The sequence below is a fragment of the Gobio gobio genome (genome assembly GCF_949357685.1).
Source record: "Gobio gobio genome assembly, chromosome: 20".
Classification (NCBI taxonomy): Eukaryota; Metazoa; Chordata; class Actinopteri; order Cypriniformes; family Gobionidae; genus Gobio; species Gobio gobio.
This window is the reverse complement of record NC_137113.1, coordinates 728,396-753,395: the sequence shown is the minus strand read 5'-3', so window position 1 is coordinate 753,395 and position 25,000 is coordinate 728,396. Positions and strand designations below refer to the sequence as shown.

Here is a 25,000-nt window from a genome sequence, read left to right as displayed (position 1 = left end):
AGCTGTATGACCAGTGCTCTGAGTGAGTCCAGCCGTATGACCAGTGCTCTGAGTGCGTCCAGCCGTATGACCAGTGCTCTGAGTGTGTCCAGCCGTATGACCAGTGCTCTGAGTGAGTCCAGCCGTATGACCAGTGCTCTGAGTGCGTCCAGCCGTATGACCAGTGCTCTGAGTGTGTCCAGCCGTATGACCAGTGCTCTGAGTGTGTCCAGCTGTATGACCAGTGCTCTGAGTGTGTCCAGCTGTATGACCAGTGCTCTGAGTGTGTCCAGCCGTATGACCAGTGCTCTGAGTGTGTCCAGCTGTATGACCAGTGCTCTGAGTGTGTCCAGCTGTATGACCAGTGCTCTGAGTGTGTCCAGCTGTATGACCAGTGCTCTGAGTGTGTCCAGCCGTATGACCAGTGCTCTGAGTGTGTCCAGCTGTATGACCAGTGCTCTGAGTGTGTCCAGCTGTATGACCAGTGCTCTGAGTGTGTCCAGCCGTATGACCAGTGCTCTGAGTGTGTCCAGCTGTATGACCAGTGCTCTGAGTGTGTCCAGCCGTATGACCAGTGCTCTGAGTGTGTCCAGCCGTATGACCAGTGCTCTGAGTGCGTCCAGCCGTATGACCAGTGCTCTGAGTGCGTCCAGCCGTATGACCAGTGCTCTGAGTGTGTCCAGCCGTATGATCAGTGCTCTGAGTGAGTCCAGCCGTATGACCAGTGCTCTGAGTGTGTCCAGCCGTATGACCAGTGCTCTGAGTGCATCCAGCCGTATGACCAGTGCTCTGAGTGCGTCCAGCCGTATGACCAGTGCTCTGAGTGCGTCCAGCCGTATGACCAGTGCTCTGAGTGTGTCCAGCCGTATGACCAGTGCTCTGAGTGCGTCCAGCCGTATGACCAGTGCTCTGAGTGTGTCCAGCTGTATGACCAGTGCTCTGAGTGCGTCCAGCCGTATGACCAGTGCTCTGAGTGCGTCCAGCTGTATGACCAGTGCTCTGAGTGCGTCCAGCCGTATGACCAGTGCTCTGAGTGTGTCCAGCCGTATGACCAGTGCTCTGAGTGTGTCCAGCCGTATGACCAGTGCTCTGAGTGTGTCCAGCTGTATGACCAGTGCTCTGAGTGTGTCCAGCCGTATGACCAGTGCTCTGAGTGTGTCCAGCTGTATGACCAGTGCTCTGAGTGTGTCCAGCTGTATGACCAGTGCTCTGAGTGCGTCCAGCCGTATGACCAGTGCTCTGAGTGTGTCCAGCTGTATGACCAGTGCTCTGAGTGTGTCCAGCTGTATGACCAGTGCTCTGAGTGTGTCCAGCCGTATGACCAGTGCTCTGAGTGCGTCCAGCTGTATGACCAGTGCTCTGAGTGCGTCCAGCCGTATGACCAGAGCTCTGAGTGTGTCCAGCTGTATGACCAGTGCTCTGAGTGTGTCCAGCCGTATGACCAGTGCTCTGAGTGTGTCCAGCCGTATGACCAGTGCTCTGAGTGTGTCCAGCCGTATGACCAGTGCTCTGAGTGTGTCCAGCCGTATGACCAGTGCTCTGAGTGTGTCCAGCCGTATGACCAGTGCTCTGAGTGTGTCCAGCTGTATGACCAGTGCTCTGAGTGTGTCCAGCTGTATGACCAGTGCTCTGAGTGTGTCCAGCCGTATGACCAGTGCTCTGAGTGTGTCCAGCCGTATGACCAGTGCTCTGAGTGTGTCCAGCCGTATGACCAGTGCTCTGAGTGTGTCCAGCCGTATGACCAGTGCTCTGAGTGCGTCCAGCCGTATGACCAGTGCTCTGAGTGTGTCCAGCTGTATGACCAGTGCTCTGAGTGCGTCCAGCCGTATGACCAGTGCTCTGAGTGTGTCCAGCCGTATGACCAGTGCTCTGAGTGTGTCCAGCCGTATGACCAGTGCTCTGAGTGCGTCCAGCCGTATGACCAGTGCTCTGAGTGTGTCCAGCCGTATGACCAGTGCTCTGAGTGTGTCCAGCCGTATGACCAGTGCTCTGAGTGTGTCCAGCCGTATGACCAGTGCTCTGAGTGTGTCCAGCCGTATGACCAGTGCTCTGAGTGCGTCCAGCTGTATGACCAGTGCTCTGAGTGTGTCCAGCTGTATGACCAGTGCTCTGAGTGCGTCCAGCTGTATGACCAGTGCTCTGAGTGCGTCCAGCTGTATGACCAGTGCTCTGAGTGTGTCCAGCTGTATGACCAGTGCTCTGAGTGTGTCCAGCTGTATGACCAGTGCTCTGAGTGTGTCCAGCCGTATGACCAGTGCTCTGAGTGTGTCCAGCTGTATGACCAGTGCTCTGAGTGTGTCCAGCTGTATGACCAGTGCTCTGAGTGCGTCCAGCCGTATGACCAGTGCTCTGAGTGTGTCCAGCCGTATGACCAGTGCTCTGAGTGTGTCCAGCCGTATGACCAGTGCTCTGAGTGTGTCCAGCCGTATGACCAGTGCTCTGAGTGTGTCCAGCCGTATGACCAGTGCTCTGAGTGTGTCCAGCCGTATGACCAGTGCTCTGAGTGTGTCCAGCCGTATGACCAGTGCTCTGAGTGTGTCCAGCTGTATGACCAGTGCTCTGAGTGTGTCCAGCTGTATGACCAGTGCTCTGAGTGTGTCCAGCTGTATGACCAGTGCTCTGAGTGCGTCCAGCCGTATGACCAGTGCTCTGAGTGTGTCCAGCTGTATGACCAGTGCTCTGAGTGTGTCCAGCCGTATGACCAGTGCTCTGAGTGTGTCCAGCCGTATGACCAGTGCTCTGAGTGTGTCCAGCCGTATGACCAGTGCTCTGAGTGTGTCCAGCTGTATGACCAGTGCTCTGAGTGTGTCCAGCTGTATGACCAGTGCTCTGAGTGTGTCCAGCCGTATGACCAGTGCTCTGAGTGTGTCCAGCTGTATGACCAGTGCTCTGAGTGTGTCCAGCTGTATGACCAGTGCTCTGAGTGTGTCCAGCCGTATGACCAGTGCTCTGAGTGTGTCCAGCCGTATGACCAGTGCTCTGAGTGTGTCCAGCCGTATGACCAGTGCTCTGAGTGTGTCCAGCCGTATGACCAGTGCTCTGAGTGTGTCCAGCCGTATGACCAGTGCTCTGAGTGTGTCCAGCCGTATGACCAGTGCTCTGAGTGTGTCCAGCTGTATGACCAGTGCTCTGAGTGTGTCCAGCCGTATGACCAGTGCTCTGAGTGTGTCCAGCCGTATGACCAGTGCTCTGAGTGTGTCCAGCCGTATGACCAGTGCTCTGAGTGTGTCCAGCCGTATGACCAGTGCTCTGAGTGAGTCCAGCCGTATGACCAGTGCTCTGAGTGTGTCCAGCTGTATGACCAGTGCTCTGAGTGTGTCCAGCCGTATGACCAGTGCTCTGAGTGTGTCCAGCTGTATGACCAGTGCTCTGAGTGTGTCCAGCTGTATGACCAGTGCTCTGAGTGAGTCCAGCCGTATGACCAGTGCTCTGAGTGTGTCCAGCTGTATGACCAGTGCTCTGAGTGTGTCCAGCCGTATGACCAGTGCTCTGAGTGTGTCCAGCCGTATGACCAGTGCTCTGAGTGTGTCCAGCTGTATGACCAGTGCTCTGAGTGTGTCCAGCCGTATGACCAGTGCTCTGAGTGTGTCCAGCTGTATGACCAGTGCTCTGAGTGTGTCCAGCCGTATGACCAGTGCTCTGAGTGTGTCCAGCTGTATGACCAGTGCTCTGAGTGAGTCCAGCCGTATGACCAGTGCTCTGAGTGTGTCCAGCCGGTGCTGCATTGAGCTGTTTACACCGCCGGACGATCAATGCCATTCTAAACATGTAATGATTTTCTGCAGGAGTGTTTGTGCTGCTTCTATCTCTTCATCGGGGGGGATTTGTGCTGCTGGAACAACAGTAACGGATCGATCCGGTCAGAACTGATGCAGGAGCTTCTGGACGGACAAAGTCCAGCACAACATCTGCACTGACGACGCTCAGGAATGCAAAGGAGCCGCAGGCCGTACTCCTCACCGGATTATTACTGATGCATTCATATTTAATAATGACTATGACAGACTTGATCAGCACAGCGGTTTTAATCCTAAACTTTACATCCTTGACTAATAATAACACCTGCCAATCACTACAGCCCGCATCCCATCATCCCTCCTCTGTTATTGTCCTGTCTCATCTAATGCAGCACACACTTCCCACACTGATCAATAGCGATGTATTGATACTGAATCTGCAGTATTTATGCAGCATGACATCATCACAGTAAACACAGTGTGTGTGTGTGTGTGTGTGTGTGTGTGTCTGCAGTGGAGCTGAGTCTGACATACGCACTGCATAAGCGCTCGTAAGCGCGCTCGGTTTCCTCACACCCACGTTCAACAGATCCGGACGGACGCCGGTGACTCCCGCAGCATCAGCACCACTGCGGCGGGCGCGCGCACTCACACACACTCACACACACACACACACTCACTCACTCACTCACATACACGAGCCCAGTGTACTCACGGTTCGCAAGAACTGGATCTCATCCTCGGCTTCGCCGTCCGTCATGGTTCGGCGCGGGTTCGGAGCCTCTCGCTGGACAGATGAAGCTCTCAGGCGGCGGCGACGGCGGCTCTGATGCGGGTGTAGCGGGTGTCTCCTGCCGCGCTCTCATTGGACGGCTGACATACTCAGAGGGCGGGGTTATGCAGATGAGCGTGCGGCAGCCGCAGGGCGCCCTCTGCTGGTGAACACCGGGCAGCGCACACAACACTCTGAAAACGTGCAGGATTCAAAACATTTTGGGATGTTTTAAACGGGAATGGAAACGAATATGTCCATGAATAAACGACAGAAGCCTATTTTGACATGAAGGGAAAAAAATAAGCTGAGCCAACCGAAGTTTTAATTATGGCGACTTTTATCATTTTGACATAAAAATGGCATTTAAAAATAATTATGTAAGTTAAAAAAGGCAGTGACATACCAAGTTATAATTATGAGGTATAAAGACGACAAAAGTGGAAATAGATATACCGAGACAACTGCTGTAACAGATATACTAATTCATACTAATTATATTACTGTCAGTAACGTCAAGTATGGCATAATTTCGACCTTTTATCTCATTTTTATGACAGTATGATACCGTCATTTTTTTGAGGTAAATAAAGGCGAATTATGGCCTAACATACCACTTTTTGGTTCCCAAAACATGTATTTGTACCGTTTATTTTTGGTTAGCCAGGAAAGATTTTGGAACGTTTTTTGGGCATTAGCAGAACATTCCCCTAACATTATTTGAACCGCTTTTTATCGTATTTATTTTACATATTCTCCCGCGTCCCGTATGGTCAATACGTTAAATATTAATTTGATTCAGAGACATAAAAAACGAATAACAATTATGTGACTAACTACAGGACAACATCATTCTTTCTCTCAGTCAGTAAACAAAAACCTCTCGGTAAACTTCATGTTCTCTTGAATTAGACGAGTCGAATCTCTCTGAAATCACACTATACTATCGTGTATATATTAATTATAAGCAGTTATTCAATAAAATGGTCGATAAACTAAAGTTAGTCAGTCAGCAAAACGAAATGATTTTCTGTGGAGGACAGAAGCGCGTGCATGTTCTCCTCGATTAGATGTGCCAAGTCTATCTGAAAGCAATATATAATATTTACTCTTGTATATATTAATTATAATAAGTTATTCATTGAAGAGTTCGATAAACTAATGTTAGTCAGTCAGCAAAACGAAATGACCGTTATTTTTTAATTCTGTGGAGGACCGAAGTAAGCGCGTGCAGATCGGGGGCGCGCACTCGCGCAGTCAAAGTATTTATGATCTGTATGATTTTCATTTGCTCCTTAATATTTTCAGGTATAAATTTGGGTTTATCTCAAAATTATAATGCGCTTTGACTGATCTAATCCATGTTATTATATTAAAGTTTGTCATGATTTATTTTGTTGCCATAATCATCTCATAAATATGACTAATTTTGTCGTTATGATTTACAAGAGCATATACTTTAGGTCAAAGGGGTTCTGATGATATAACAATATTAGGAATAAACACAAATTAAGAGCATGTATGAAATATAAAGTGACACTCGTGTTGTCAGACCATCTTAACATATCAGACTGATAACAAATGTGATATAATAATAATATAATCGTTATAAGGATAAACCCCATCCGTGCACTGTATCAAATGAGTCATTTAAATGTTAAAGACAATACTGAGATAATATTACTAGGATAGAAGTTATAATGATGTGTGAATCTGATAATCAATAAATCTCCTTAATGTCGATATATTTACACATTCATAAACCACAGCAAACACAGAGTTTTGATTTGATGCAGATTTATATGAAAATATAGGAGCACATCTTCCAACATTCATCTTGAAATGATGGTTTCACAATCTCTCTCTCAGTTGTGAAATTAACAAACTGAAAAAAAAAAACATTTAAAAAAGAAATAAAACAGCAGGAATACGTTTGAGGCATCATATTGAATGATCTTCATACTACTGTCTAATATTAATACTAAAACTGAGCGTTTGCTCTCATGGACCGCACACACGCACGCACGCACGCACGCACGCACGCACGCACGCACGCACACACACACACACACACAGAGAGAGTTAACACTGGATTTACTGTAAAACAAATCATCCGGATCTGCTCCAGTCTGAAATCTAAAGTTTCATAAGAAATCAACCCATAAAACCCACAGGCCTAAAAATAAAATAAGTGCTCCTTTAAAAATAGAGATGTGATTAAAAGCGGCGCTCTGTAGTGTGAAGATAAAGAGTTTGTTTGGACCCTTTGAGATAAAACTCCCCGATCTGGGCCAAAACCATCGAGACGGAGCGGATGACGGAAGGGGTTCCTGGACCGGTGTAGGGTCAGTCTGTGTCATAGCCCAGGATCGGACCCAACCACCGCTCCACCTCGCTCACCTCCATCTGCTTCCTGTGTGCGTAATCCTCCACCTGAGAGAGAGAGAGAGAGAGAGAGAGAGAGAGAGAGAGAGACACAGCAGAGACTGGTTACATCTGAAAGCTCGTGGTGTTTATAGGGTTAATAAAGTGGACAGGTCGAGCATATATGACTGATATAAATGTATATATTATGCCCAATCATTATATTGTGTTGGTCCCCCTGACCCGTCTCTGATGGACTCCTCTAGACCCATGAAGGTGTGCTGTGGTATCTGGCACCAAGATGTTAGCAGCAGATCCTTTAAGTCCTGTAAGTTGTGAGGTGGGGCCTCTATGGATCGGACTTGTTTGTTCAGCTCATCCCACAGATGCTCGATTGGATTGAGATCTGGGGAATTTGGACTCAAACTCGTTGTTGTGCTCCTCAAAGCATTCCTGAAGCATTTGTGCTTTGTGGCGGCGCATTATCTGCTGAAAGAGCCACAGCCACAGGGAAATCCGTCTCCATGAGCGGCTGGACATGGGCTCAACTAGAGATGCAACACTACAGTTAGTCCACGGTTCAATACACACCTCGGTTTTTAACCACGGTTTCGGTTCGGTTCTGATGGCTTGTCTCATCAGTTTTTTGCTCTTCTATTCTTAGGCGACAGGAACAGCAAGTGGTTAAGGAGAAAAAAGACTTTTTTTATTGCAATACTCTTTCTTTATTTTACTTAAAAGAATTTAAAAACCTTACTTAAACTTAAAACTTTACTTTAAAAAAAAGCCTTGTACAAATTCCTAGTGTGTAGTATAATATAAAATAAATATATATATAGATTTACTGGCAGCTCAGAGCTGTACAGCAGCATTTCAGTATGAGATAAATGTAAAACAGTTCAGAACACTTCACAGACTTCACTATAATATACACTGATTCTTATTAAAGCTACTGTATTCGTTCTTCCGTCAAGAGCAGTGATTTTCTCTTTGTCTTGTGTTGTTGTATTAAAGGTCCTGTTCTTCGTGATCCCATTTTTCAAACTTTAGTTAGTGTGTAATGTTGCTGTTAGAGCATAAATAATACCTGTAAAATTATAAAGCTCAAAGTTCAATGTCAAGCGAGATATTTTATTTGACAGAAGTTCCCTTTCAAAGCCTACAGCGAACGGCCGGTTTGTTCTACATCCTGGTACTTCCTGCTTTAATGACGTCACATTGTCGCCATGTCGTTCAGACGCTGTTATTTTCATCCCGGAGTCAAATCACATTTGTTTGGCCTTCAGGGGCTGTAGTTTGAGCGCGTTTATCTCCCCGTTATGGTGAGAGGCGCGACCTTTCCGGTAACGTGCGCTCTGCGTGCCCTAAGCTGCTGTCCAATCACAACACGGGAACCGCTGGCACAATCAGAACTCGTTACGTCATTACGTAAATTCTCAGGCCGTTTTGAGGACAGTGAAAACTGCGGTAATTGTGTGAAAAATACTGTTTTTTTTACACATGAAACATGAACACGTGTTATATTGCACACTGTAAACACAATCAAAGCTTCAAAAAAACACGAAAAACGGGACCTTTAACATTAAAGGGATAGTTCACTCAAAAATTAAAATTCTGTCATCGAGAAATGAAAACAGGTTTGGAACAATATTAGAGTGAGTAAATAATGACAATTTTAGAGGTGAACTGTCACTTTAAGGACAGCGTGTTCACTGTAGGCTGCGCTACTGTCCCTTTAAGGACAGTGTGTTCACTATAGGCTACGCTGCTGTCCCTTTAAGGACAGCGTGTTCACTATAGGCTGCGCTACTGTCCCTTTAAGGACCGCGTGTTCACTATAGGCTGCGCTACTGTCCCTTTAAGGACAGCGTGTTCACTATAGGCTGCGCTACTGTCCCTTTAATGACCGCGTGTTCACTATAGGCTGCGCTACTGTCCCTTTAAGGACCGCGTGTTCACTATAGGCTGCGCTACTGTCACTTTAAGGACCGCGTGTTCACTATAGGCTGCGCTACTGTCACTTTAAGGACCGTGTGTTCACTATAGGCTGCGCTGCTGTCACTTTAAGGACCGTGTGTTCACTATAGGCTGCACTGCTGTCCCTTTAAGGACCGTGTGTTCACTATAGGCTGCGCTGCTGTCACTTTAAGGACAGCGTGTTCACTATAGGCTGCGCTGCTGTCACTTTAAGGACCGTGTGTTCACTATAGGCTGCGCTGCTGTCACTTTAAGGACAGCGTGTTCACTATAGGCTGCGCTGCTGTCCCTTTAAGGACCGTGTGTTCACTATAGGCTGCGCTGCTGTCACTTTAAGGACCGCATGTTCACTATAGGCTGCGCTACTGTCCCTTTAAGGACAGCGTGTTCACTATAGGCTGCGCTGCTGTCACTTTAAGGACCGTGTGTTCACTATAGGCTGCGCTGCTGTCACTTTAAGGACCGTGTGTTCACTATAGGCTGCGCTGCTGTCACTTTAAGGACAGCGTGTTCACTATAGGCTGCGCTGCTGTCCCTTTAAGGACCGCGTGTTCACTATAGGCTGCGCTACTGTCCCTTTAAGGACCGCGTGTTCACTATAGGCTGCGCTGCTGTCACTTTAAGGACCGCGTGTTCACTATAGGCTGCGCTGCTGTCCCTTTAAGGACAGTTTGTTCACTATAGGCTGCGCTGCTGTCACTTTAAGGGCAGCGTGTTCACTATAGGCTGCGCTACTGTCCCTTTAAGGACCGCGTGTTCACTATAGGCTGCGCTGCTGTCCCTTTAAGGACAGTTTGTTCACTATAGGCTGCGCTGCTGTCCCTTTAAGGACAGTGTGTTCACTATAGGCTGCGCTACTGTCCCTTTAAGGACAGTGTGTTCACTTTAGGCTGCGCTACTGTCCCTTTAAGGACAGCGTGTTCACTATAGGCTGCGCTGCTGTCACTTTAAGGACAGCGTGTTCACTATAGGCTGCGCTGCTGTCACTTTAAGGACAGCGTGTTCACTATAGGCTGCGCTGCTGTCACTTTAAGGACAGCGTGTTCACTATAGGCTGCGCTACTGTCCCTTTAAGGACAGCGTGTTCACTATAGGCTGCGCTGCTGTCACTTTAAGGACAGCGTGTTCACTATAGGCTGCGCTGCTGTCACTTTAAGTACCGCATGTTCACTATAGGCTGCGCTACTGTCCCTTTAAGGACCGTGTGTTCACTATAGGCTGCGCTGCTGTCACTTTAAGGACCGTGTGTTCACTATAGGCTGCGCTGCTGTCACTTTAAGGACCGTGTGTTCACTATAGGCTGCGCTACTGTCCCTTTAAGGACAGCGTGTTCACTATAGGCTGCGCTACTGTCCCTTTAAGGACCGCGTGTTCACTATAGGCTGCGCTGCTGTCACTTTAAGGACCGCGTGTTCACTATAGGCTGCGCTGCTGTCCCTTTAAGGACAGTTTGTTCACTATAGGCTGCGCTGCTGTCACTTTAAGGGCAGCGTGTTCACTATAGGCTGCGCTACTGTCCCTTTAAGGACCGCGTGTTCACTATAGGCTGCGCTGCTGTCCCTTTAAGGACAGTTTGTTCACTATAGGCTGCGCTGCTGTCCCTTTAAGGACAGTGTGTTCACTATAGGCTGCGCTGCTGTCACTTTAAGGACAGCGTGTTCACTATAGGCTGCGCTGCTGTCACTTTAAGGACAGCGTGTTCACTATAGGCTGCGCTGCTGTCACTTTAAGGACAGCGTGTTCACTATAGGCTGCGCTACTGTCCCTTTAAGGACAGCGTGTTCACTATAGGCTGCGCTGCTGTCACTTTAAGGACAGCGTGTTCACTATAGGCTGCGCTGCTGTCACTTTAAGTACCGCATGTTCACTATAGGCTGCGCTACTGTCCCTTTAAGGACCGTGTGTTCACTATAGGCTGCGCTGCTGTCACTTTAAGGACCGTGTGTTCACTATAGGCTGCGCTGCTGTCACTTTAAGGACCGTGTGTTCACTATAGGCTGCGCTACTGTCCCTTTAAGGACAGCGTGTTCACTATAGGCTGCGCTACTGTCCCTTTAAGGACAGCGTGTTCACTATAGGCTGCGCTGCTGTCACTTTAAGGACAGCGTGTTCACTATAGGCTGCGCTGCTGTCACTTTAAGGACCGTGTGTTCACTATAGGCTGCGCTACTGTCCCTTTAAGGACCGCGTGTTCACTATAGGCTGCGCTACTGTCCCTTTAAGGACCGCGTGTTCACTATAGGCTGCGCTGCTGTCACTTTAAGGACCGCGTGTTCACTATAGGCTGCGCTGCTGTCCCTTTAAGGACAGTTTGTTCACTATAGGCTGCGCTGCTGTCACTTTAAGGGCAGCGTGTTCACTATAGGCTGCGCTACTGTCCCTTTAAGGACCGCGTGTTCACTATAGGCTGCGCTGCTGTCCCTTTAAGGACAGTGTGTTCACTATAGGCTGCGCTACTGTCCCTTTAAGGACAGTGTGTTCACTTTAGGCTGCGCTACTGTCCCTTTAAGACCTGTGCTCATCTAATATACAGACACACACCGACTTTACTTTCACTTTAGACATAACCGACTGTGTTTATGTTAACCTTGTGTGTATTTGACATTAGCGCAGTAAGACGACTGAGTCCAGTAATCACGTGTTTGACAGGCGTTTAGTGTGTGTGCTCAGAAAAGCGCATGTGCATAAACACGCCAATGAAATGTTTAACCGGCAAGCTAGGGTTTAAAACGCATGCAAATAATGAACTTTGGTGATTGTGAATGACTCTAGTGTCCCGTGAGTTTAACTCCACCACTGACCTGTGATGTGAATGTGTTGTGTTGTTCAGTATTGGGATGGAGACAAATTACAGAATTTGTAGAAAAATTATTAATTAAATGCAAAACCGAAAAAAAACGCAATTCACAAGCGTGTATTGAACCGTGAATGCCGTACCGAACGGCTCAATATTTTATTGAGAATTGTGGCATCCCTAATCTCAACAATGCTGAGGTGAGACGTGTCAAAGTCACATCCACATGATGGAGGACCCAAGGTTTCCCAGCAGAACATTGCCCAAAGCATCACTGCCTCCGCCGCCACGCCTTCTTCCCATAGTGCACCTGGTGCCATGTGTTCCCCAGGTGAGCCACACACACACCCGGCCATCCACTGATGTAGAAGAACACGTGATCATCAGGCCAGGCCGCCTTCTTCCATTGCTCCGTGGTCCAGTTCTGATGCTCACGGGCCACTGTTGGTGCTTTGGGCGGGGTCAGCATGGGTCAGGAGTCAGCATGGGTCAGGGGTCAGCATGGGTCAGGGGTCAGCATGGGTCAGGAGTCAGCATGGGTCAGGGGTCAGCATGGGTCAGGGGTCAGCATGGGTCAGGAGTCAGCATGGGTCAGGAGTCAGCATGGGTCAGGAGTCAGCATGGGTCAGGGGTCAGCATGCGTCAGGGGTCAGCATGCGTCAGGAGTCAGCATGGGTCAGGAGTCAGCATGGGTCAGGGGTCAGCATGGGTCAGGAGTCAGCATGGGTCAGCATGGGTCAGGGGTCAGCATGGGTCAGGGGTCAGCATGGGTCAGGAGTCAGCATGGGTCAGGGGTCAGCATGGGTCAGGGGTCAGCATGGGTCAGGAGTCAGCATGCGTCAGGGGTCAGCATGCGTCAGGAGTCAGCATGGGTCAGCATGGGTCAGGGGTCAGCATGGGTCAGGAGTCAGCATGGGTCAGGGGTCAGCATGGGTCAGGGGTCAGCATGGGTCAGGAGTCAGCATGGGTCAGGGGTCAGCATGCGTCAGGGGTCAGCATGCGTCAGGAGTCAGCATGGGTCAGCATGGGTCAGGGGTCAGCATGGGTCAGGGGTCAGCATGGGTCAGGGGTCAGCATGGGTCAGGAGTCAGCATGGGTCAGGGGTCAGCATACGTCAGGAGTCAGCATGGGTCAGGGGTCAGCATGGGTCAGGGGTCAGCATGGGTCAGGAGTCAGCATGGGTCAGGGGTCAGCATGGGTCAGGGGTCAGCATGGGTCAGGGGTCAGCATGGGTCAGGGGTCAGCATGGGTCAGGGGTCAGCATGGGCACCCTGACTGCTCCATACTCCACAAACTGAGATGCTCTGTGTATTCTGAGCCTTTCTATCAGAACCAGCATTAACTTCTGGAGCTAGTTAGTAGGGCTGGGTATTGACACAAACTTCACAATTTCGATTCACAAGTTTTCGATTCGATTCTTTTCAATTCAATATGGATTATTTTGGATGTGTATCAGGTATAATACATGGAACATTTTCTCAAGGAAAACTAATTTCTGAACTAATGTTGTAAACTATGGAGTCAGTTGATACTACATTAGCCCACTAATATTGAAGGTACAAATTAACTGATTTCTATACAAACACTTATAAAAAAAAAAATTTTTTATATAATAATAATAAAGTTATAATATTAACTTTGCAATTACATAATCATAATTCTACTCCATTTTTTTTAAATATAAACATTTAAAGGGTGGCTGTCATAAAAACTTGCCAGATTTATTAAATATTGAAGAACATTGACAGTGAATATCGTCTGTAATGGTGCATATAATTATCAAAATGCTCATCTCTAGAGTTAATTTTTCTAGCTGATTAACGAGTTTATGGACACTGGATATGGTTTTTCTGAGTGTCATTGTTTGCTTGTAAGCCGTTTTACTGACGTCTTTCTGCGGTTGAAACACTGATTGAGTGATTGTGTGTGACGTGATATGGATTTCGGTAAGTTGTCCTGTATCTTTAACACACTTTCAGAAGCTCATTGGTGTTTATTTTGCGCTGTTACTGGTATTAAAGCAGAAGAGAAGATCAGCTCATGTTTGCTCCACTGCTGCTGCTTCTCTTGAGCTGAGCCACAGCGACAAAACCGTATTGGAATTTCGTAAGAAAATAGACGTAATTTGAAATCTGAGACTTTGTTTCATATCAATAATAATAAAGCACAAAGATGATTGCGATTTATTGGATGGGAGTTGCGCTACAATGTTTATTTCATTCACTAACTGAAAACAGGATGACTAATCGCTTCTTGGGATTTAAGAATCGATATTTTGTAAAAGTGAGAATCGATTAAAATCGAGAAATCTATATTTTTTACCCAGCTCTACTAGTTAGTGGATCTGATGTCGTACCTGCTCTTTAGTGACTTTACCCACAGCGAAGTAACAGGATTTGGGGTTGGAGAAATACAGGCCGGACACAGAAGCGGCCGGAGTCATGGCCAGAGACTCGGTCAGAGCGATTCCTGCGGAGGAGCAAGAAGAGACTCCATCATCATCATCACCTCGATAACTTCACAATCACTAACACAGACTGAGAAAGCGTCTAAAGCACTGGCCAATCACAATTCAGCAAGCACACAGACCCGAGACAGAAGGCCAATGGGAACGCAGCATGTACCGGTTTTCTCCTGAATGTCTGCCAGTTTCCACATGGTGAGTTTCTCGGTGTGGTCGGGTTGGCTGGGGTAACCTGCGGCCGGGCGGATGCCGTCATAGCGGAGGCGGTGCAGGTCAGACGCCGGAAGACCCTCCTCACTGCTGTAACCCCACCAATCCCTGCGGACGCGAGCATGCAGCTCCTCCGCGAACGCCTGCACACACACACACACACACACACACACACACACACACACACACTCAGATACTGCGCCAGAGACACACCATCAACTGAAAATCACAATTCTCTCACAATTCTGAAAAGACAACTGAAGAACACAACTCATCATTACTGGATAAATCAGTGCTTTTGAATGAATCTCTTGAGTGAATGATTCAATGACTCACTCATAAAGACTTCACTTGTTTCATTACTGGATGAATCAGTGTTTTTGAGTGAATCTCTTGAGTGAATGACTCAATGACTCACTCATAAAGACTTCACTTGTTTCATTACTGGATGAATCAGTGCTTTTGAGTGAATCTCTTGAGTGAATGATTCAATGACTCACTCATAAAGACTTCACTTGTTTCATTACTGGATGAATCAGTGTTTTTGAGTGAATCTCTTGAGTGAATGACTCAATGACTCACTCATAAAGACTTCACTTGTTTCATTACTGGATGAATCAGTGTTTTTGAGTGAATCTCTTGAGTGAATGACTCAATGACTCACTCATAAAGACTTCACTTGTTTCATTACTGGATGAATCAGTGTTTTTGAACGAATCTCTTGAGTGAATGATTCAAAGACTCACTCAGAAAGACTCACTTGTTTCATCACTGGATGAATCAATGTTTTTGAACGAATCTCTTGAGTGAAGGATTCAAAGACTCACTAAGAAAGACTCACTTGTTTCATCACTGGATGAATCAGTGTTTTTGAACGAATCTCTTGAGTGAATGATTCAATGACTCACTCATAAAGACTTCACTTGTTTCATTACTGGATGAATCAGTGTTTTTGAACGAATCTCTTGAGTGAATGATTCAAAGACTCACTCAGAAAGACTCACTTGTTTCATCACTGGATGAATCAATGTTTTTGAACGAATCTCTTGAGTGAAGGATTCAAAGACTCACTAAGAAAGACTCACTTGTTTCATCACTGGATGAATCAGTGTTTTTGAACGAATCTCTTGAGTGAATGATTCAATGACTCACTCATAAAGACTTCATTACTGGATGAATCAGTGTTTTTGAATGAATCTCTTGAGTGAATGATTCAATGACTCACTCATAAAGACTTCACTTGTTTCATTACTGGATGAATCAGTGTTTTTGAACGAATCTCTTGAGTGAATGATTCAATGACTCACTCATAAAGACTTCACTTGTTTCATTACTGGATGAATCAGTGTTTTTGAACGAATCTCTTGAGTGAGTGATTCATTGACTCACTCATAAAGACTCATTCCTGTGTGTTGTTTACCTCAGCGAGCCGGTCGGCCAGCGCTTTGACCATGATGCTGCTGTAATCGTCGCCCTGCTGCTCAAACGTCCGGCTGAGTTCTTCCGCCCCGAACACGGACACGGCGAACAGACCCATGTAATCCTCAACGCCGCTCCCGCGAGGAGCCACGAAGTCCGACAGGCACAGGTACGGCTCCGAGCTCGCGGAGTCCTTCTCCGCCTGCGGGAGGAACGTGGAGAACATCAGGGGCTGTACCATGAAGGGAGTTTAACAAACTCAGGGTTACAGGATTAGTTTCGAGTTGACAAAACCAAACCAATCTATTCAGGCTTTGTTGGTCCCATGATGCTGATCACTGACGCTTGCCTACAGAGCCTCCACGCGCTCTGCTCCTGCATACTTTCACTCGATTCTACGAAAATCCCTTTCCAGACCGTTCACATTCAACATTCCCAGCTGGTGGAACGATCTGCCCACCGCCATCCAAAACGCTGATTCGTTGACAACATTCAAAAGTCAACTAAAAACTAGGGCTGTCAAAAGATGAATCGCGATTAATCGCATCCAAAATAAAAGTTTGTGTTTACATAATATATGTGTGTGTACTCTGTTAATTATTATTTATATACAAATACACACACATTCAAGTAGATATTTAAGAAATATTTGCATGTATATACATTTATATAATCTATAATATATATATAAATATAAATGTTTTGTATATAGAAATAAAAAAAAAATCTTAAATATATACATGCTTGTGTGTGTATTTATATATAAATAATAATTAACAGAGTACACACACATATATTATGTAAACACAAACTTTTATTTTGGATGCGATTAATCGCGATTAATCTTTTGACAGCCCTACTAAAAACTCATCTCTTTCCATGAGCACTTAACCTCATAAAAAAAAATTAAAAAAAAAAATTCTTTCTTCCCTTTTTCCGCCCTACTCTAGCCTGTGCTACACTGAGAAATGTACACGGTCTCAGTATTTCGGGCACTTGCTGCGCTCACTCGACTCTTCACGAACAATCGCTTCGTGTATCCCCAAGTTGTGAGTCGCTTTGGATAAAAGCGTCTGCTAAATGCATAAATGTAAATGTGATCATCCTTTGATCCTGATGTTAGGAGTTCAGCAGTGAACAGCCAATCACACGCTGTGGATCAGTCAAACTGAGATTCACTTCTCTCTTCTGCAGAATATTACATGATTGAAAATATTAAGACTTTAAACAAATCTACACAGGAAGAAGAAAAGAGCTGTCTATGAAAGTGGACAACTTTAAGAAAAATCTTACTTAGTGCAAGTAAAAGTTCTGAAGTTAGTTTAGTTGATATATAGAGAGAATTGAACATTTAAACTCACATGTAGTCATTTTTATAGCTTTATTATTGATTTTAAAGCTTATTTGTATGACCTTTATATAGGCTATCAGAGGTGTCAAAAGTATTCGCATTCATTACTCAGGTAGAAGTTTAGATACTGGGGTTTAAAAATACTTCAAGTATCAACTCAAGCTTTTTACTCAAGTAAAAGTGTAAAAGTACTGGTTTCAAAACTACTTAAAGTATAAAAGTAAAAGTAATGTAAGGGGAAAAAATGCCATTAAAGGGATACTTCACCCAAAAATGAAAATTCTGTCATCATTTACTCACCCTCAAGTTGTTCCAACCAGTGTGAGTTTCTTTGTTCTGAAGATAAAACCCGGCTAAAGTCATGAATGAGCTCGTCTGCCTGCTGATTGCTGATTGGCTGAAAGTGCTCGTCGCGAGAACCCGCCCTATCTGGCCACATGGTGTGTGATTTGTGCAGGTGCAGGCGTGATTGATTGCGTACAACCCAATAGGGTGTCGGAATGGTTTGTGTTTATCCTTCTCATCCAACCACAATCACATCTGGATAGTTTTTTTTTAATGACAAGCCGGAATTAAAACATGCCGAAATGAAATAGGAGTAACGAGGCTATTTTTAAAATGTAAGGAGTAGAAAGTACAGATAATTGCTTGAAAATGTAAGGAGTAGAAGTAAAAAGTAGGCTGAAAAATAATTACTCCAGTAAAGTATAGATACTCAAAATTTCTACTTAAGTAAGGTAACGAAGTATTTGTTACTTGACACCTCTGTAGGCTATTAATATTCATTTTAAATATGTGCCTATTAATGATTGATTAAAGGGGTGGTAAACCACGATTTCACTATTCTAACTTTAGCTAGCGTGTAATGTTGCTGCTTGAGCATAAACAACATCTGCAAAGTTACAACGTTCAAAGTTTAAAGCAAAGGGAGATATTTGCTTTTAAAGAAATCAGTTTCTAAGGACTACAGCAAACGGCCGCTAGGGACTACTACACATTCACCCAGGTTTTGCTGACATCACCAGGCCCAATATTTACATAAACCCCTCCTCCGGGGAATATGAAATAAGGGGGGTGAGGCTATTTTGTATCGCCGCGGGGAAGCGTTAGTAGGCTGGAGTGTTTTTGCCGCAATGCCGAAGAAACGCTGTTATTTTCATCCGGATTGCAGGTCTGGTGTACTTGCTCTGCTCAGCCTTCATAGGGACGGGGGTGCGTTGCAGAGCGTTTAACATACAGCATGTTATATGCACGTGTGTTTGAGTCAGCGGGGAATCAGGCGCGCGCAGGGCTCCCTGCAGCACATCTAACAGAGGAAAACATCCACCGTCTTCGCGATTTCAATGCTAGATTTGCACAACGTCAGCTGCGTGAAAAAAACACTGCCGGTGCGTGGATGCACGACGCGCGCGCTGCACATTTCACGGAGGACAACACAAACTTCCACAAACTTCGCGAGTTCAATACAGGATATGCACAACGGCTTGTCCTGAAAGCTGGATTTACAAACAGAAGCTGTTCACGGGCCACAACCTGTAAGTCTGATTTATTTTTCATCGATGTGTTTTCCTGTAATAGGTTGTAGCAAGGAAGTAAACAGATGACAGCGCTGTTCTGCAAACCAGTCTGTTAAAAGCTCATTCATACTTAACGTTATCCGACGAACACCTAACATTACAAACACTAACGTTAAAATCTCAACAGCGAACCTGACATTAGTGTAAATGATTCTTTGATTAGAGCTTTTATGTATTGTTTATCTACAGGCTTGCTAAACATGGTTCTGTGTGTGATTTGGCTAACTTACTAGTTAAAGCCAGTGCTTAGTGTTTGTTTTGGGTTAGTTCTTGCGACAGATATTTGGCTATAATCGTTCTAAAAATACAAAAGTTAAAGTGCCATTCAGTAGCGATCATTATAGATCCGCAGTCTTTACTCTTGAGGACTGAACAGCTTCTGCTCGATCATCTTCACTCAAATGTTCTGGGTCTGATTCAGGCGGTAAGGGGCGGGACGTTTCCGACGTGCACTGCGGTTAGCGAATCACAACACACTGGGCCAGCTAACCAATCAGAGCCCACTGCGTATTTTTGAGGGACTGGCTTCATACAACCCGGAAAGCATCAGACCGTTTTACAAGGAGGGACAGAGCAGTGTAGAATAAAGGTCAAATTTATGAAAAATAAGGCAATTTTTTTTTAAACGAAGCATGAACACATGTTACAGTGCAGCCCACAAACACAATCAAGCCTTCGAGAGAATGTGTTTTACCACCCCTTTAACTAAAATTATATATGTGTAATTGATTATGGGTATAATAAATACTTAAATGATATTTAAGTGATTCAAAATGATTATTATAATAAATAAGCATTGTTAAAAGCCAGACACTTTAGTCTTTAATAGTCCTTTGCTCTGTCGTGACCTTTAATGTGGAGGAGAAACAGGGGGCGTGGCTTCATTGCATCAGAGGCGTGTCACTTTGCTCACAGCTGATTGGTCCAATTTCAGTTTGAGATCTTATCCAGAACATGGAGCAGGTTAGCTGTGGAGCGTGAGTTACTATGGAGATGAACACTGATAAAAGCCAAACCACTTTAATGGCACCTAAACCCAGGATTGGCACAAACTAAGCTTAAACATATCTGGCTAACCAGCTAAACCGGCTTCATGGTACAGGCCCCTGGTATGTGTTCGCTCTATTACTGCAGGTAAACTCTGCATGTGATTGGCCGCTGTAGGTCGCACCTGCTGTCTGAGGCCGTGGAAGGTGGCGATGTGTGGCGTGACATCATCAGCGTACAGGCGGATGTCGTCGCCCTCGCTCTGGGCGCGCCAGAACCCCAGCAGCCCGCGCGCCTGAAGCCCTCCGCTGTCAATCAGCCGGTTCAGCAGCTTCACAGCGTCATCATGGACGCGCCGCGCCTCCTCTCCTGAAACACACACATTACAGCGGTCACCCACACTGACCTCTGACCTCCGTCCGCTCACACTGCTGCCAATCAGACGCACCCACGGTTTTGTCCTTGAATATTTTGGGGTATCCGCGGTTGGGGTATTTGCCCCTCAGCTGCCACACGTCAAAGAACGGCTTCCAGTCGATGAAGTCCACCAGCGTTCGCAGGTCATACGTGTCAAACACGCGTGTGCCCAAGAACTGCGGCCGCACTGAGAGAAAACACACACACACACGCTGGTCAGACGCTGATCACACACTGGTCAGATCATTGGTCAGATCCCTGGTCAGATCATTGGTCAGATCACTGGTCAGATCATTGGTCAGATCCCTGGTCAGATCATTGGTCAGATCACTGGTCAGATCATTGGTCAGATCATTGGTCAGATCCCTGGTCAGATCATTGGTCAGATCACTGGTCAGATCATTGGTCAGATCACTGGTCAGATCATTGGTCAGATCATTGGTCAGATCCCTGGTCAGATCATTGGTCAGATCACTGGTCAGATCATTGGTCAGATCATTGGTCAGACACTGGTCAGATCATTGGTCAGATCCCTGGTCAGATCATTGGTCAGATCACTGGTCAGATCACTGGTCAGATCACTGGTCACACACTGGTCAGATCATTGGTCAGATCACTGGTCAGATCACTGGTCACACACTGGTCAGATCCCTGGTCAGATCCCTGGTCAGATCATTGGTCAGATCACTGGTCTATTCACTGGTCACACACTGGTCAGATCATTGGTCAGATCCCTAGTCAGATCATTGGTCAGATCACTGGTCAAATCACTGGTCACACACTGGTCAGATCACTGGTCAGATCCCTGGTCAGATCATTGGTCAGATCACTGGTCTATTCACTGGTCTATTCACTGGTCACACACTGGTCAGATCATTGGTCAGATCATTGGTCAGATCATTGGTCAGATCACTGGTCAGATCATTGGTCAGATCATTGGTCAGATCATTGGTCAGATGCTGGTCAGATCACTGGTCAGACGCTGGTCAGATCACTGGTTGAGTCCAGGTAAACACACCTGGTCTGGTTTGCGAGAGCCAGTCGATGTGGAGGCCCTTCTCTCGAGCCCGACTCAGAGACAGGAAACGTCTGTCCTGGAGGAAACAGCAGCGACAACGACACCATCACTCACTCACATCATGTGCATTATCTGTCCTCTGTCTGACCGCTGGACACCTGACCAATTCATGTGTGTGTAAGATATGTGGAAATAAAGCTCATTCTGATGATTGTGTTATATTAGAACTTGACATTTCTGACATTTGGACAGTCAATACTCTAAATTGTGATGTAGAGACATGCATCTTCTGTATAGCTCTTTGAAACGATATGCACTGTGAAAAGTGCTATGCAACTACATGTGACCTTGTACTTTAACAGGGTCATGTGACCTTGTACTTTAACAGGGTCATGTGACCTTGTACTTTAACAGGGTCATGTGACCTTGTACTTTAACAGGGTCATGTGACCGCCAGACCTTCAGAGAGTCGTAGTGATCTTGTCGGATGTCTTCATACTCGTCTCGGACCTCCTCAAAGTAATCCTCACGGACGACTTCATCCAGCAGCTGAGAGCACTGCACAATCATCATCATCACACCATCATCATCATCATCATCATCATCATCATCATCATCATCATCATCATCACACCATCATCATCATCATCACACCATCATCATCATCATCATCACACCATCATCATCATCACACCATCATCATCATCATCACACCATCATCATCATCATCACACCATCATCATCATCATCACACCATCACACCATCATCATAATCATCATCACACCATCATCATCATCATCATCATCATCATCATCATCATCATCATCATCACACCATCATCATGAGAGAGAGGCGTCTCACCACCACAACACTGCGGGACGCGTCCAGAACATGAACGACAGGTGAGCTGTAGCGCGGGGCGATTCTCACCGCTGTGTGAGTCCTGCCAAAACACACACACACACACACACACACACACACACACACACACACACACACACACACACACACACACACACACACACACACACACACACACACACACACACACACACACACACACACACACTCTTCAGATCCAAATGCATTCAATACAGTAAAAAACATTTTTCCTAAATGAACAAACATAATATGAAAAAAATGCTATGGATGCAGCAAATGAATCACTGAATCAATGATTCTGAGAACTGATTCATGGAAAAGAGTCGAACTGAACAATTGATTCTGCTGCTTCTGTTTAAAAAGACTCCAATAAAACATCATCAGAAGAATCAAGACATGACGTACTTCGATGTGGTCGCTCCTCCGATCAGCAGAGGAATCTTCAAGCCCAGACGCTCCATCTCTTTAGCCACGTAAATCATTTCATCCAGAGACGGCGTGATGAGTCCGGACAGCCCGATGACATCTACAGACAGAGAGAGCGTCACGCGTGTGATCGGACACAGAGAGCTTCACATGCGTGTGATCGAACACAGAGAGCGTCACATGCGTGTGATCGGACACAGAGAGCGTCACACGTGTGATCGGACACAGAGAGCTTCACATGCGTGTGATCGAACACAGAGAGCGTCACACGTGTGATCGGACACAGAGCGTCACACGTGTGTGATCAGACAGAGAGCGTCACACTTGTGTGATCAGACACAGAGAGCGTCACACGTGTGATCAGACACAGAGAGCGTCACACTTGTGTGATCAGACACAGAGAGCGTCACACACGTGTGATCAGACACAGAGAGCGTCACACGTGTGATCAGACACAGAGCGTCACACACGTGTGATCAGACACAGAGAGCGTCACACACGTGTGATCAGACACAGAGCGTCACACACGTGTGATCAGACACAGAGAGCGTCACACGTGTGATCAGACACAGAGAGCGTCACACACGTGTGATCAGACAGAGAGCGTCACGCGTGTGATCAGACACAGAGAGCGTCACACGCGTGTGATCAGACACAGAGAGCGTCACACGCGTGTGATCAGACACAGAGAGTGTCACACACGTGTGATCAGACACAGAGAGCGTCACGCGTGTGATCAGACACAGAGAGCTTCACGCGTGTGATCAGACACAGAGAGCGTCACGCGTGTGATCAGACACAGAGAACGTCACACGCGTGTGATCAGACACAGAGAGCGTCACACGCGTGTGATCAGAAACAGAGAGCGTCACATGCGTGTGATCGGACACAGAGAACGTCACACGCGTGTGATCAGACACAGAGAGCGTCACACGCGTGTGATCAGACACAGAGAGCGTCACACGCGTGTGATCAGACACAGAGAGCGTCACGCATGTGATCAGACACAGAGAACGTCACACGCGTGTGATCAGACACAGAGAGCGTCACACGCGTGTGATCAGAAACAGAGAGCGTCACACGCGTGTGATCGAACACAGAGAGCGTCACATGCGTGTGATCGGACACAGAGAGCGTCACACGTGTGATCGGACACAGAGAGCGTCACACGCGTGTGATCAGAAACAGAGAGCGTCACACACGTGTGATCAGACACAGAGCGTCACACACGTGTGATCAGACACAGAGAGCGTCACACACGTGTGATCAGACACAGAGCGTCACACACGTGTGATCAGACACAGAGAGCGTCACACACGTGTGATCAGACACAGAGAGCGTCACACGTGTGATCAGACACAGAGCGTCACACACGTGTGATCAGACACAGAGAGCGTCACACGTGTGATCAGACACAGAGAGCGTCACACACGTGTGATCAGACACAGAGCGTCACACACGTGTGATCAGACACAGAGAGCGTCACACGTGTGATCAGACACAGAGAGCGTCACACACGTGTGATCAGACAGAGAGCGTCACGCGTGTGATCAGACACAGAGAGCGTCACACGTGTGATCAGACACAGAGAGCGTCACACGCGTGTGATCAGACACAGAGAGCGTCACACGCGTGTGATCAGACACAGAGAGTGTCACACACGTGTGATCAGACACAGAGAGCGTCACGCGTGTGATCAGACACAGAGAGCTTCACGCGTGTGATCAGACACAGAGAGCGTCACGCGTGTGATCAGACACAGAGAACGTCACACGCGTGTGATCAGACACAGAGAGCGTCACACGCGTGTGATCAGAAACAGAGAGCGTCACACACGTGTGATCAGACACAGAGCGTCACACACGTGTGATCAGACACAGAGAGCGTCACACACGTGTGATCAGACACAGAGCGTCACACACGTGTGATCAGACACAGAGAGCGTCACGCGTGTGATCAGACACAGAGAGCGTCACACGTGTGTGATCAGACACAGAGAGCATCACACACGTGTGATCAGACACAGAGAGCGTCACACGTGTGATCAGACACAGAGAGCGTCACGCGTGTGATCAGACACAGAGAGCGTCACACGTGTGATCAGACACAGAGAGCGTCACGCGTGTGATCAGACACAGAGAGCGTCACGCGTGTGATCAGACACAGAGAGCATCACACACGTGTGATCAGACACAGAGAGCGTCACACGTGTGATCAGACACAGAGAGCTTCACGCGTGTGATCAGACACAGAGAGCGTCACGCGTGTGATCAGACACAGAGAGCTTCACGCGTGTGATCAGACACAGAGAGCGTCACACGCGTGTGATCAGACACAGAGAGCGTCACACGCGTGTGATCAGACACAGAGAGCGTCACACGCGTGTGATCAGACACAGAGAGCGTCACACACGTGTGATCAGACACAGAGAGCGTCACGCGTGTGATCAGACAGAGAGAGCTTCACGCGTGTGATCAGACACAGAGAGCGTCACACGCGTGTGATCAGACACAGAGAGCGTCACACGCGTGTGATCAGACACAGAGAGAGTCACACACGTGTGATCAGACACAGAGCGTCACACACGTGTGATCAGACACAGAGAGCGTCACGCGTGTGATCAGA

General features: G+C 46.9%; 2 protein-coding genes across 2 annotated transcripts in view; both read right to left on the bottom strand.

The window, feature by feature from the left end:
- The window catches only part of ryr2a (ryanodine receptor 2a (cardiac)), a gene marked incomplete at its 3' end in the record, with an annotated part of 227,705 nt that extends 223,170 nt beyond the window's left edge, over window positions 1–4,535 (bottom strand). The window contains exon 1 of the mRNA XM_079845576.1: window positions 4,432–4,535. Within this exon, the coding sequence (XP_079701702.1) occupies window positions 4,432–4,476 (45 nt within the window). The 5' untranslated portion in view covers window positions 4,477–4,535. The remainder of the gene's footprint in view (window positions 1–4,431) is intronic.
- Window positions 4,536–6,271: 1,736 nt separating this feature from the next.
- mtr (5-methyltetrahydrofolate-homocysteine methyltransferase) overlaps window positions 6,272–25,000 on the bottom strand; it is a 51,446-nt gene continuing 32,717 nt past the window's right edge. Inside the window, exons 24-33 of the mRNA XM_079846122.1 lie at window positions 22,355–22,475; window positions 21,929–22,010; window positions 21,526–21,624; window positions 21,067–21,142; window positions 20,080–20,235; window positions 19,816–20,000; window positions 15,718–15,918; window positions 14,248–14,440; window positions 13,980–14,092; window positions 6,272–6,921 (exon numbers count right to left, since the gene is read on the bottom strand). Of these exons, the coding sequence (XP_079702248.1) occupies window positions 6,835–6,921; window positions 13,980–14,092; window positions 14,248–14,440; window positions 15,718–15,918; window positions 19,816–20,000; window positions 20,080–20,235; window positions 21,067–21,142; window positions 21,526–21,624; window positions 21,929–22,010; window positions 22,355–22,475 (1,313 nt within the window). The 3' untranslated portion in view covers window positions 6,272–6,834. The remainder of the gene's footprint in view (window positions 6,922–13,979; window positions 14,093–14,247; window positions 14,441–15,717; window positions 15,919–19,815; window positions 20,001–20,079; window positions 20,236–21,066; window positions 21,143–21,525; window positions 21,625–21,928; window positions 22,011–22,354; window positions 22,476–25,000) is intronic.